At 50.6% G+C, this 13,147-nt stretch overlaps 1 protein-coding gene across 10 annotated transcripts in view; it reads left to right on the forward strand.

Moving 5' to 3' along the window:
- Nucleotides 1-13,147, forward strand: part of Cacna1b (calcium voltage-gated channel subunit alpha1 B) — a 200,632-nt gene that overhangs the window by 99,013 nt on the left and 88,472 nt on the right. For 8 of the 10 annotated variants that reach the window (XM_045146210.1, XM_045146214.1, XM_045146223.1 and 5 more), the window contains exons 19-20: nt 4,302-5,123; nt 5,895-6,112. In XM_045146210.1, the coding sequence (XP_045002145.1) occupies nt 4,302-5,123; nt 5,895-6,112 (1,040 nt within the window). The remainder of the gene's footprint in view (nt 1-4,301; nt 5,124-5,894; nt 6,113-13,147) is intronic. The other 2 variants (XM_045146227.1, XM_045146239.1) reach the window with 1 other exon arrangement.

A 13,147-nucleotide genomic window follows, 5' to 3' on the forward strand; every position in this document is an offset into this window, starting at 1 on the left:
AGGAAATGATTGTAAAGAGAGTTCTGATGTCTCTCTGTTGTTTTTGGGAAAAGCTGCCACAAGTCACTTGCGACTGACAGGAAGGTGGGATGGTGATGTAGCTTGATGTACCCTTGACCTTGGAAGCCATGGGACTTGAGTCAGGGAGTTGAGGGGTTGGGAGTCCAGTGGGGACCAAGTGTTCATGAGGGAGGCAGTAGGAGCTGGGAAGCACTTCAGGGTCTTGTTGCCTCCTGTGTTTGTCTTATGTTCATCCAATGCCATGCCAGGAGCCACAGGTCATCCTGCCCAGGCCTCTGGGGCTGTGTGTGTGTGTGTGTGTGTGTGTGTGTGTGTGTGTGTGTGTGTGCTGTTGGAATTGCAGTTAAGGGTCTGTAGCTGTTCCCAGCCCACTCCTTTCTGGGGCAGCTGTAGGTCAAATCCTGATGAACAGCCTCTGAGAAAACTGTGTCTCATCTTCCAGCCATCACGGGGTTTGCTGTATCCACTTTAGTCTCACTTTACTACAACACACCTGGAATGGTTCTCAACTTCTCTTTTGCCCCGAGGTCTCGGCCGGTGCCTGTCTGGGGGATGCATCTCCAGCCTCCTTCCAGATGTGCACTGTCTGTCGCCTGTGCCTGCACTGACGTGGTGCTCAGTGTCACTTGTGTCTCTCAGAACTTCCTCTCTGGTTTTTCTCACTCCTGTTTATGTTTTGTTTCTTGCATGTGCAGTTTTGTAAAGCAAACTCGAGGTACTGTATCTCGCAGCTCATCTGTCTCCAGCGTAAACTCACCGTGAGTTGCTCTGCTACGATACTCCATCCGTGGCTCCATGGTTAATACATGCACACACCTTCCCTCCATTCCTGACTGCTTTCCCCCCCACCCCTGCCCCGGAGTCATTTGCTTCATGGGCAGCTCCAGGCCAGCCTTCTGTGGGAATGGTGGACACACTCCCTGTTGTCCCCACGTCCCGCTTACAGGCTCAGGTCTGTCTGAGCTCAGCCCTCCTTTCCTTCCTGGTCTCTGTCCTCTTGTCTGCTGTCTGTCCATGTGCAGTCACTCTGGTGTTGGATGTGTGTACTTATCTGATTGGACAGGGTGCTGTGGGCTCAGGTCTTCTGTGGCTCTCTCAAAACCAGGGTCCTGTGTACAGAGCTGGCCGAGAGTTCTCCTAACACATCTTACTTTGTGAATGAATCCCTGTCAGTGATTCTGAGGCGACCTGGTTCAAGCACTAACAGAGCTGCTATGGAGCTTGTGGTACACAGGCCCGGGGAGCCTCAAAACTCAAGTCTGCCCTTCCTGGGGTGACACTGGCCTGACTGGCTGGCCATTCCCTGGGCAGCTCCTCACGGAGATGGGCTGCTGGGTATTTATCCTCAAGGTTCTCCTCTCAAGGGTGGGGCCAAGCCCTGCAAGTGAGGGTCCCTTGTCATCCTGCTGGCCGACCCAAGCTCCCAGAGGAGGTGCTGGTGGTGTATTCTTCTGCCTTAAGACTTACAAGGAGCTGTCCTGAGGTGGCATCTCATGCCAGAAGAGGGATAGGTGCAGTTGAGGCCCCGGGAAGGAGTGGCCAGCTGGCCCCTGTGTCCTAGGCCTGGGCCTGCCCTGTGTGCCTCCTTGACAACAGCATGGGGCGAGCTCAGTCTTCCCACCAGCATCAGCTGCTGCTGGCTGTTGGAGGCCTGATGCCTCATGAGGCGAGAAAGCCTGCTGGCTCCTGACTAACATCTGCAAGTGAGATGTGGGTCATGTTGTGCACCAGGCCTGCTTTGCCTACTAGTGGCAGCAAGTGAGTGGCTGCCTCAGTCTAAAGACCTCAGAGCAGAACCACCTGGCCATCAGTTGTCACAGCACCTCAGAGCTTGGTATGGCTGGGTTGCCTCTACAAGCTGGGTCTATGATATCATGTGAGTGACTCCTTCCTGTGACTCCTTAAAGAGCCTTGCTAAGCGAGGACTCTGAGTAGAATGGCCAGCTACACAGAACTAAAGGTGAGAGCACAGCTCAGACTTTCGATCTCAAGCTCTTGGATTGCTCTGTGAGCTTAGAGAGGAATTGAGTTGGAGACCTCTGCTGGACAGAGGTCAGAGTAAGACCGGAGCAGGGACAAGCATGACTCCAACACATAGATTCAGACTCGGGGATCTGTCCTGGCAGGAGCCTTGTGGTCTCCAAGGGCTTGTAGATAGATGCAGACAGTCTGGTGATTCCAGAGCCCTGAGCAGTGGGCCGGGGGTGGGAGCTATAGCTGCCAGTGAGGGCGGGGGAGGCAGTGTTCCTTGCCCAGCTAGTTGGTATCTTGCTCTGCCTTAAGTCATGAAGGGTCCCTGCTAAGCCAATGGTGCCCTTCAGCTCTATGGTAAACCTGGCTGTTTATTTATTTTGTTTTCTCCTGTATTTAAGGTGGTTCCTGGCAGAGAGAGTTGTGTCTGGAGCAAGCTTTAGGGCAAGCCCACCTCCTCCTACACCACAGGGCCTGAGCTTTCGGCTTTTGCGTGTGTCCATTGTCTTCACTTGCCCGTCTTTTCCTATAGAGAGCACAGAACTGTGAGCTGGCCCTAGCCTATGGCCTTACCTGAGCGAGCCAGCTCCATGCCAACCAGTGGGTGCAGAGTTCCAGCCCATCTTGGGGCGCTGGGCTGATGGAGAAGCCAAAGGCAGTGACTAGCTATCAGCCTTCCCAAGGCTCCTGTGACTGTGCTCACCCCTAGGTCCTCTTCCATTTTACACCACCCAGGGTTGTATGGAGATGAGCCCAGCCAGAGGCAGGAAGGTCTGTTGCAGGGCATCCCTGAGGGCAGTGGCAGCACAGCTCTGGTGGCCAGAGGGGAGCAGATGGCAGCTGTGTCTCTTGTCGCCCTGCTAACTGCACCTAACCTCCCAGGGCGGGCACAGGGAGGCACTGTGCTCTTCAGCTTTCAGACTCGCAAGCAGCTAGTGCAGTGACTCCCCCTCACACCGAAGAAGGGACAAGATCTGCTGTCCCTCCGCTCAGATAGTCCCACGGCAAGGACTGGGCTGCTCCCTCAGGTGTACCCTCACCTCGTGCCTCAGACCATTTGGGGTCTGGCTGGGAGTTAGATCTTCTCCAGACACTTCTCCCCATCTGGCCCGTATGTGCGTGGACTTGGCTTCATCAGCAACTAACTGTGGGCCCTGATGAGGTCACACCCTCTTTGTAGGCTCGGGTGTGCCCTCCCCTGTGAAATGGACGCAGGAGAAGCGCCTGCCCCTGAGGTGATTGTAAAGGTTGTGTGAAGTTTGCGGGGAGCCTGGAGCGCCAGGCCCCGTGGCTCTCCTTGTTCCTGGCCCTTGCTCACTTCCCAGGCTTCCAGCGATCCTGCAGAGGCTGTAGCCTTCAGATGAGGTTTCTGCTTGGCCAAGATGGGGCTGGGATCTCCTGCTTTGGTGGTTTTTATTCATGCAGTAAAGAGCTCAGAATGCAGTGGGGGGGGGGGCTCCATGCACCCTGTACTTTGGACCCCCACACATGATGAGGTGTGAACTGTGAGATGGAGGGGAAAACAAGACCCTTGGTCACCTATTCAGTGAGGACTGAGCTGGACCTTGGTGCTAGAAGATTTCAAGGGTCATGTCTGGCTTGCTTCTCAGTGGAAGGAGGAGCTCCCCATGGAGCCACAGGAGAAGAGGGTGTCTGTGGCCTTGGAAAGGGCTGTCCCTTAGCCCCAGACCTGACTTCTGGACTGCTGGTCATTGAGCCAAGTAGTGACTTACCAGTCAGGGCTGGCTGACCTCTTCAGGGAACAGCAGAGACTCTGCTCCTGAGAGGGCCATATGCTTCCTTGTCTGTGGGCTGCTTTCTTGGAAGGTGCCATGGAGAAGCCTCTGCAGAGGGGCTGCCCTCCTGGAAAGCACTGCTCTAGTGCTGAGCAGGGGCTAGCTCCACGGAGAGAGCCTTCCTTAGCCTTCCCCTGTGTGGACGGTGCCCTTCCCCTCTCCCTGGTTTGGTCTTTCTGGCCCCCTGCCCACCTGCTTTGGAAGCCTGTCTACACTCTCGCTGGTGCCTATCATCCCCATTGCTCTGGACCCCCGAGTCTCTGGGCTACTGTCCACCTGCTCGAGTGGCCTCCAGCACTGTCAGTCTGTGTGTCCTGATGGACACTGGGAGAAGGTGCTGAACTTTGCGCCCCCTCCCCATCCCTTCCACTCAACTCCCCTGCCAGGGTCTTGAAGGCTCCCACCCCCCTCTCCTCGTCATCCCTTCATCGCTGTGTGTCCATCTGCGGCTTTCCTGCGAGACAGAGAGGTAGGTGGGCCGGGCAGGTGGCACTCATGACAGTCTCTCCGCAGCAGGCAGCAGAACTCGGCCAAGGCGCGCTCGGTGTGGGAGCAGCGGGCCAGCCAGCTGCGGCTGCAGAACCTTCGCGCCAGCTGCGAGGCGCTGTACAGCGAGATGGACCCGGAGGAGCGGCTGCGCTACGCCACCACGCGCCACGTGCGCCCCGACATGAAGACGCACATGGACCGGCCGCTGGTGGTGGAGCCCGGCCGCGACGGCCCCAGAGCGCCCCCGACGGGCAAGGCGCGGCCCGAGGGCGCGGAGGCCACGGAGGGCGCAGACCCACCCCGCCGGCACCACCGGCACCGTGACAGGGACAAGGCCCCTGCTCCAGCCGCGGCGGCGACTTCGACCCTGGCCCCGGCGGCGGGCGAGCAGGACAAGGCGGATGGCCCGAAGGCCGAGAGCGCGGAAGCGGGGCCCCGGGACGAGCGCCCGCGTCCCCGCCGCAGTCACAGCAAGGAGACCCCGGCGCCCGCGGAGGGACCGGCGCGCTGCGAGCGAGGCCGGCGCCACCACCGGCGCGGATCTCCGGAGGAGGCGGCGGCGGCGGGGGAACGAGAGCCCCGGCGCCATCGCACGCACCGGCACGCACCAGATCCCGGCAAGGAGGGCGCCGCGCCTGGGCCCAAGGGCGAGCGGCGCCCGCGGCACCGAGTCCCTCGCGCCGGTGCCCGCGAGGCGGAGAGCGGCGAGGAGCATGCACGTAGGCACCGTGCGCGGCACAAGGTGCCGCCGACGCAGGACCCCGCAGAGAGAGAGGCCACAGAGAAGGAGGGCGACATCGCCGCCGCCGCCGAAGGGGACAAGGAGACGCGAAACCACCAGCCAAAGTATGTAAGCAGCCTGAGTGGGCCTGGTGATAGCGGGGACCCAGAGTTCAGGTTGCCCATGTTGCAAATAATGGTAGGGGAGGGACAAAGTTAACGTCTACTACACTCCAACCCCTGTGGTAAAATGCTCAAAACCGGTGTGTGTGTGTGCGCGCGCAGAGATTTTCAGCCGATTTAAGACACACTGGGAGGGAAGAGTGAGTTTAAAAGGGAGCCTGGAAACTTTGAGAACACATTGACCTGGGAAACGCAGAGAAGGGGACATTGTGCTGGGAAGGGTTAGCTAAGAAGCCACTGCAGCAAAGCCTCCCCAGGCTGTCCCCGGCTCCCCAGCTCTGATTGACTGCAAGAAATCTGGAGGCAGGAGCTGGAGGCTGAGGCCAGTGTCTGCTTGTGGGCTGGTCCCACAGCCAGGACAGGTGCAGCTAGAGGCTGCCTCTAAGGATCACCCTAGCTGAGGACATTGGGCTGGGCCTTGCCTGGTTGGGTTGCCTAGGTGCACGTTCTCCTCTGGACTGCTTCATTTGGCCAGTGGTTCTGATCCGCATATACATTGTGATACCGACAAAGCCTCTGAGTCAGAAACAGAGGCATGAACTCCATGCCAACCTGTTAGACCTAAAGACAAAATTGTATAACATGACAAAATCCAGGCACAACACCAGAGCAGCAGAGGACGTAGTTGGATGTTTACTTGTCCTGGGCAGTGGGCTAGGCATGAGCAGCTAGGTTTTATAGACTGCATCAAAGTGACAAGCGTTCTGGTTTCAGGGAGCCTCACTGTGACCTGGAGGCCAGTGGGGTGGCAAGTGTGGGCCCTGTGCACACGCTGCCCAGCACATGTCTCCAGAAGGTGGAGGAACAGCCGGAGGATGCAGACAACCAGCGTAACGTCACCCGGATGGGCAGTCAACCCTCAGACCCAAGTACCACTGTGCACGTCCCAGTGACACTGACAGGCCCTCTTGGGGAGACCACGGTAGTTCCCAGTGAGTATCTCCCTGTGCCAGTGGCAGCTCGGGCTGCCCTCTTCCCGGCTGCTCCATAGCAGCTGCTGGGGCCCGGCATGTTCTGTGACTTGTTCTCTGTGGTCAGTATCTCTCTTGATAGCACTTTGCTTTTTAGTGTCTCTGGGAGCAGCAGAATATTGTCATTTTACTCCCTCTCAAAAACGTTGAGTGGCTGGCTTATGCCAGGCCCAGTGTCAGAGTGCTGGGAACACAGTGGAAGGGGGCCAGTCTTGCCAGAAAGACAGCAAAATGCAGAACGGTTAGATTTTCATGACCACACAAAAGTTACTAAGGACTGTGGCCATGGCCTTGACTTGGGCCAAGGCTGGTAGGTGAGGAGGGAACTCTCGTAGCTGTCTTCCTTCCGCCCGTATACCCCTATAACCCTGTGCCAAAGTGCCCCCAGTCTTTTGTCTGAGTTACCCTCTTTCTTCCCATGGTCACTCCTGTGCATGAGACCCCAAGAGAGCAGCCACTGAGGACACAGTGAATGAGTCATGTAGTAGGGAGAGACTTGCAGGTGGCAGGTGAGGTCTTCCCACAGTGGGGAAGGTGCATGCGCACTTCACAAACGTGCATTAGTTTGGAGGGAAGCGTCTCAGGGCGAGAGGCAGGGCCTCATGGCTGGTCAGTGAAGCACTGAGCCCCCGAAGCGGTCGTGAGCTGGATGAGATCCCCTCTCCCCACGCACGCCCATGCCTCGGATGTAGTCACGCCCATGCCTCGGATGCAGTCACACGACCTGTTCCTCTTGCTCAGGTGCTCTCACAGGCACAGGTAGAGCAGGAGAGGGTGGTGGCTCTAGTTGCCCACCCTCTCCCCTAAGCTGACCCTGGCCTATTCTTGTTTCACTTGTCATAGGCCCTAGTGAGCCTGTCACCCCAAGGTTCCTATTTTGCTTCTTTGCCTGAGGAAGAGCCCAAGGGCCCCATTTGACTTTTGTCCACAAAAGTGCACATGTCACCCCTTCTCACTCCCTGCACCCCATGTGCTGACAGCCAAGGATCTGGTCAGTATCTCTATAGTTTTGCCCTTATCTGAATGTCACATTCTTGGAACCACACAATATCTGTGCTTTTCAGAATGGTTTCTTTCTCTTAGCATCATGCACTTAAGGGTCCTCTGTTTAATTCTGTGGCTTGGTAGCTCAGTTCTTACTACATTAAAGTTCCATTGTCTGGATGTATCACAGTTTGTTTATCCATCCACCTATTGGAAGATATTGTCATTGCTTATGATTTTGGCAGTTTTAAATAGACATTCCTGGGCGCGGTGGCGCACACCTCTAATCCCAGCACTTGGGAGGCAGAGGTAGGATGATCGCTGTAAGTTCGAGGCCACTCTGAGACTACCTAGTGAATTCTAGGTCAGCCTGAGCTAGAGTGAAACCCCACCTCAAAAAAAAAAAAAAAAAAAAAAAGACATTTTCTGTTCAGGTTTTTGTGTTGTATTTGTTTGGGCCCATACCTAAACATGCTTGTGAGGTCATGTAGAAGACCACATTTAGTTTTGTAAGAAACTGCCAAACCATCTTCCAAAGTGGCTGTGCTGTTTTGCATTCCTCCCAGTAAAGGGTGAGGACTCCAGTTGCTTCACATCCTTACCAGCATTTGGTGTCTCCAGCATTTTGGACTTTAGCCATTCTAATTAAATGTGTAGCCGTGCCTTGTTTTGCTTTGCAGCTTCCTAATGATACAGGATACTGAGCATCTTTTACCGCACTTGCCATCTGTGCAGCTTTGGCAAGTTTCTTATCCAGCTCTTTTGCACACTTTTTTGGGGTATTTGTGAGTGTGTGCATGTGACACATGCACATATGCATGCAGATGCGCACACACCAATGTGTGCATGTGTGTGGAAGCCAGTGGGGGGCGTCAGATGTCCCCCTCTATCACTCTCCCACCTTACTTTCCGGAGATAGAGCCTCTCATTGAACTCGGAGCTCCTTGTTTTTAAAGTTTAGACTGGCTGGCCAGCGAGCCCCCGAGATTCTCCTGTTTGCCTCCTTTGGCACTGGGGTTACAAGCGTGCGTGGACACACCTGGCTTTTCACGTGGGTGCCGGGGATCAAACTCACATCCTCATGTTTGCACAGCAAGTGCTTTTACCCACTGGTAAGCCACCTTACCAGCCCTGTATACTTTAAAAAATATTTTATTTGGGCTGGAGAGATGGCTTAGCGGTTAAGCGCTCGCCTGTGAAGCCTAAGGACCCTGGTTCGAGGCTCGGTTCCCCAGGTCCCACGTTAGCCAGATGCACAGGGGGCGCACGCGTCTGGAGTTCGTTTGCAGAGGCTGGAAGCCCCGGCGTGCCCATTCTCTCTCTCTCTCCCTCTATCTAGCTTTCTCTCTGTCTCTGTCACTCTCAAATAAATAAATAAAATATTTTTAAAAAATATTTTATTTATTTATGAGAGAGAGAGATAATGAATGGGCACATCAGGGCCTCCAACCCCTGCAAATGAACTCCAGACGCATGTGCCACCTTGTGCATCTGGCTTATGTGTGTCCTGGGAATTGAACCTGGGTCCTCAGGCTTCACAGGCAAGTGCTTTAACCACTAAGACATCTCTCCAGTCCCACTGTATACTTTTTTTTTTAATTTATTTATTTGAGAGCGACAGACAGAGAGAGAAAGACAGATAGAGGAGAGAGAGAGAGAGAATGGGCACGCCAGGGCTTCCAGCCTCTGCAAACGAACTCCAGAAGTGTGCGCCCCCTTGTGCATCTGGCTAACATGGGACCTGGGGAACCGAGCCTCGAACCGGGATCCTTAGGCTTCATAGGCAAGTGCCTAACCGCTAAGCCATCCCTCCAGCCCCACTGTATACTTTTTAATTGAGTTGTTTGTTTAGTAATTATTGACTTTCATATGTTCTTTTTATATTTTTGTACAAATTATTTTTATCAGATTTTTACAAGTCCCAGTCTATGGCTTGGTCTTTTTTTTTGTTTGTTTGTTCATGTTTTAAAAAAAATTTATTTGAGAGCGACATACATGAGAGAAAGGCAGAGAAAGAGAGAGAGTGGGCGCGCCAGGGCCTCCAGCCACTGCAAACAAGCTCCAGATGCGTGCACCCCCTTGTGCATCTGACTAACGTGGGTCCTGGGAAATCGAGCCTCGAACCAGGGTCCTTAGACTTCACAGGCAAGCGCTTAAGAGCTAAGCCATCTCTCCAGCCCTGGCATGGTCTTTTAATTTCTGAATGTCTCATGTTTTGTTTTGTTTTGTTTTGTTTTCTGGCATAGGGTATTACTATCAAGGGCAGGCTGACCTCTTCCTTCTGAATTCTGGAATGAAGGTGTACACTACCATTCCTAGGTCTGTCATCTGTCCCGTGTTTTTGATTATTGCTGTTGTTGGATAATCTGATTGCTGTTACTTCTTCTGTTAGAAGCAGACATCTAGTGTCTGTCGCTCTCAAATAAATAAATAAATAATTAAAAAAAAAAAAGAAGCAGTCATCTAGGCTACTGATTTTAATATGTTAGTTATGCATCCTCCCACTTTTCTGAATCCTTCATTGTGTACTAGTTTTAATGCTGATACTATATTTTGCCCAAGCATAGTATCAAAACTTCTGTGAGGGCTGGAGAGATGGCTTAGCAGTTAAGGCGTTTATCTGCAAAGCCAAAGGACCTAGGTTCGATTCCCCAGGACTCACATTAGCCAGATGCGCAAGGGGGCACACACGTCCGGAGTTCGTTTGCAGAGGCTGGCGCCCTGACATGCACATTCTCTCTCGCCTTCTCTTTCTCTCTGTCAAGTAAATAAATAAATTAATTAAATATTAAAAAAAAAACTTCTATGAGTCTAGTTCTAACTCTTCATTTCCAAGTCTTAGACCTATTAGTAATCCTCTAATTGTACTGGCCTGCTCACTCTGCCATTTGAGCTGGTGGATGCCTTTGCCTTGTTTCTGCCTGTACTAAACTGAACATTACGGTTTGAGACCTGTGTGTACAATCTCGTTATAGTATCCACTAATTTCTATCTTAGTAAGTGTTTTATCTGGCAAAGATGTTGAAGTTTTAGAGATCGTAATTTCCCCTTATATATAAAGGCATATTGCACAATGGTTTTCAGATACAAGACTGCCTTTGTGATGTTAGAGTAAGTCTCACTTGGTCATGGATTCTGTTTAATAATTTATTTTTAAGATTTTGGCTGGATGCTTTTCAGTGAGGCATGCACCTTCCTCATACTGTGTTTAGACAGCATATGATTAGGTGTTCATTTCATGCTGTTGCTTAATTTTACAGCTCCATTCCTGAGAATCCAGTGGTTTCAGTTGCGGCCATTATTTTTATTAATTTTATTTTACTTTTATGGCGTTGGGGATCAAACCCAGAGCCTCACACCTGCTAGACAAGGATTCCTTTGTTGAGCTACACCTGATTCCTTTCTCATTGTTTTAAATGGTAACAAAGAAATGCCAATTATTACATGCCAACTCAGACCCCACAGTTTCTTAAAATAACCAAAGTATAGTTGAACACTGACAAGTCAAAGTATTGTATCAGGAGGTAAGATAAGATGCTTAATACAATTCTTCCTGATCACCACTTAAATCATCACTCAGGAGCCAGAGGTAGGAGGATCACTGTGAGTTCAAAGCCACCCTGACACTACGTAGTGAGTTCCAGGTCAGCCTGGGCTAGAGCGAGACGCTACCTTGAAAACCAAAGAGCTGTTGATTAATTGCTTTGGACATTTCCTTTAGTGAGTACATGACTCATGACTCTAGTGATCTCTCTCTCTCTCTCTGTGTCTCATTTATTTATTTTTGGTTTTGGTTTTTTGAGGTAGGGTCTCACTCTAGCCCAGGCTGACCTGCAATTCACTATGTAGTCTCAGCATGGCCTCAAACTCACAGGGATCCCCCTACCTCTGCCTCCCAAGTGCTGAGGTTAAAGGCATGTGCCACCATACCTAGCTTTATTTTATTTTATTTTATTTTTAAGCAGAGTCTCACTCTAGGCTGACCTGGAACTCATTCTGTAGCCAGGCTGGCCTCAGACTCACTGCCATCCCCTTACCTCAGCCTTCTGAGTACTGGGATTAAAGGTGTGCATCACCATGCCTAGCTCTGACTCTGAGAGTTCTTCTCCACATTACCTGGTTAAAAACATTTGTATTGACTGAGCGTGGTGGCACACGTCTTTGATCCAAATGCTTGGGAGTCCAAGGTAGGAGGATTGGTGTGGGTTCGAGGCCAGCCTGAGACTATATAGTGAATTCCAGGTCAGTGAGGCAAGAGTGAGACCGTACCTCAGAAAACAAAACAAAACAAAAACCATTGTATTGAGGTCTGGATGCTATCCATTTTTCTACATGCACATTAATCAAGAAAGCCAGTGACACTGTCATGCATGACATGTTTTGGCAGTATGAGCAGGAGGCCCTGACCTGGGGAGTTCTCTTTGAGCAAGGAGCCATCCTGTGGGGTGTACTGGTCATTGGTTCCTAGAAAGAACTAGAGCGTTTTCTTCTTTGCTAGCACACTGGGTATCTATATAGTATTAGAATGACTTGGTCTTTATTTGGTAGAATTTTGTAAAATATCTATGTGTGGTCTTTTATAGAGGTAGCTTTTTGGATATTTGTCTGTGTAAACATTGTCATCTCCTTAGATGAGCTTGGTAAAGTAGATTTTTCTTTAAAGTTAACCAGGTTACCTAGGTTTTCAACTTAGTTACATATACTTACACAAGGGAATGGCTTAAAATTTTTTTCTTTAATTTCCTTCTTGTTCAGTATGTCAGTTTATTTATGAGAGAGAGAGAGAGAGAGAGAGAGAGAGAGAGGGAGGGATGGAGAGAACACGCACATGTGCGTGCCGGGGCTTCTTGCCACTACAAATGAACTCCAGATGCATGCACCACATTGGCTACTGGGGAATGGAACCTGCGCTGTAAGGCTTTAGCAAGCACCTTTCACTCCCCAGCTTGTCATTTTTTATTCTATGTATTCTTGTGTTTTCTCTCTTTTTTTTTTACAACTTCAATATGTAAACACATTGCAATCTGGTCATATTTCCATCTGCTTGTTCTTATGTCCCCTCTCCCTGGCCCCATTCCACTGAGGCCCTCCTCGGCAGGGTTATCAGTAATCACTGTGGGGTCGTGAACTTACTCATCAGTCTCTGGGGGCAGGGGCAATGCCTCAGAGTACACCTTCCCACCTGGGGGCTCTTACTTTTTTCCACCCCCTTCCTTTTTCTTCATTTAGTTGGCAGCTTTTAATGTCTTGGAAGTTTTTTATAAAATGAAAAGCAGTATTTTAATTTATTAATTCTACCATGGTTTATTTTCAAAATCATCATTTTCATTTTGCTTTTTATCATTGCTCTCCTACTTTTAAGTCTTTACTTTGTTGCTCTTTTTCTAACTTATTACATAATTTTTGTTTGTATTCATCTTCAGCGTGTGTTTGTAAATTTCTTGGGATTTCCTATGTAAGAATCACCTACAAATGAGTGGAGCTGTTTTTCTTTTTTTTTTTTTTAAATTTAATTTATTAGTTTTCTTTTCAGTAAATACAGGCAGTTTGGTACCATTATTTAGGCTCATCTGTGATCTACCCCCTCCCATTAGACCCTCCTTATTATTGAAAATGGGTCGTGCATTGTGGAGTTAGCCCCCAGTTATTAGTATGATAAATGTCTCTGAAAATCATGACCCAACATGTAACTCTGACATTCTTTGTCAGAGTTTTTCTTTTTATTTATTCTTTCTTCATAGCCTGGCTGTAACATCCAGTGTTGTACTGAGATCTGTGTTGAGAAAAGCTGCTCTTTCCTTGCCCCATTTTGGTTGAGAGGGACTGTTCTGTTTTTCACCCATTTAGTGTGATATGGATTGTAAGGTTTTTGTAGGTGTTCCCTCTTGAGTTGAGGAAGTTCTCCATTCCTCCTTTTTCTGTGAGTTTTATCATGAATGGGTTTTGAACTTCATCAAATTGTTTTCTGTGGGTTTTTTTTTTCTGTTAATGTAGTTATCCTATACAGATTAA

Source organism: Jaculus jaculus, chromosome 1 (genome assembly GCF_020740685.1).
Source record: "Jaculus jaculus isolate mJacJac1 chromosome 1, mJacJac1.mat.Y.cur, whole genome shotgun sequence".
In the NCBI taxonomy this organism is placed as follows: domain Eukaryota; kingdom Metazoa; phylum Chordata; class Mammalia; order Rodentia; family Dipodidae; genus Jaculus; species Jaculus jaculus.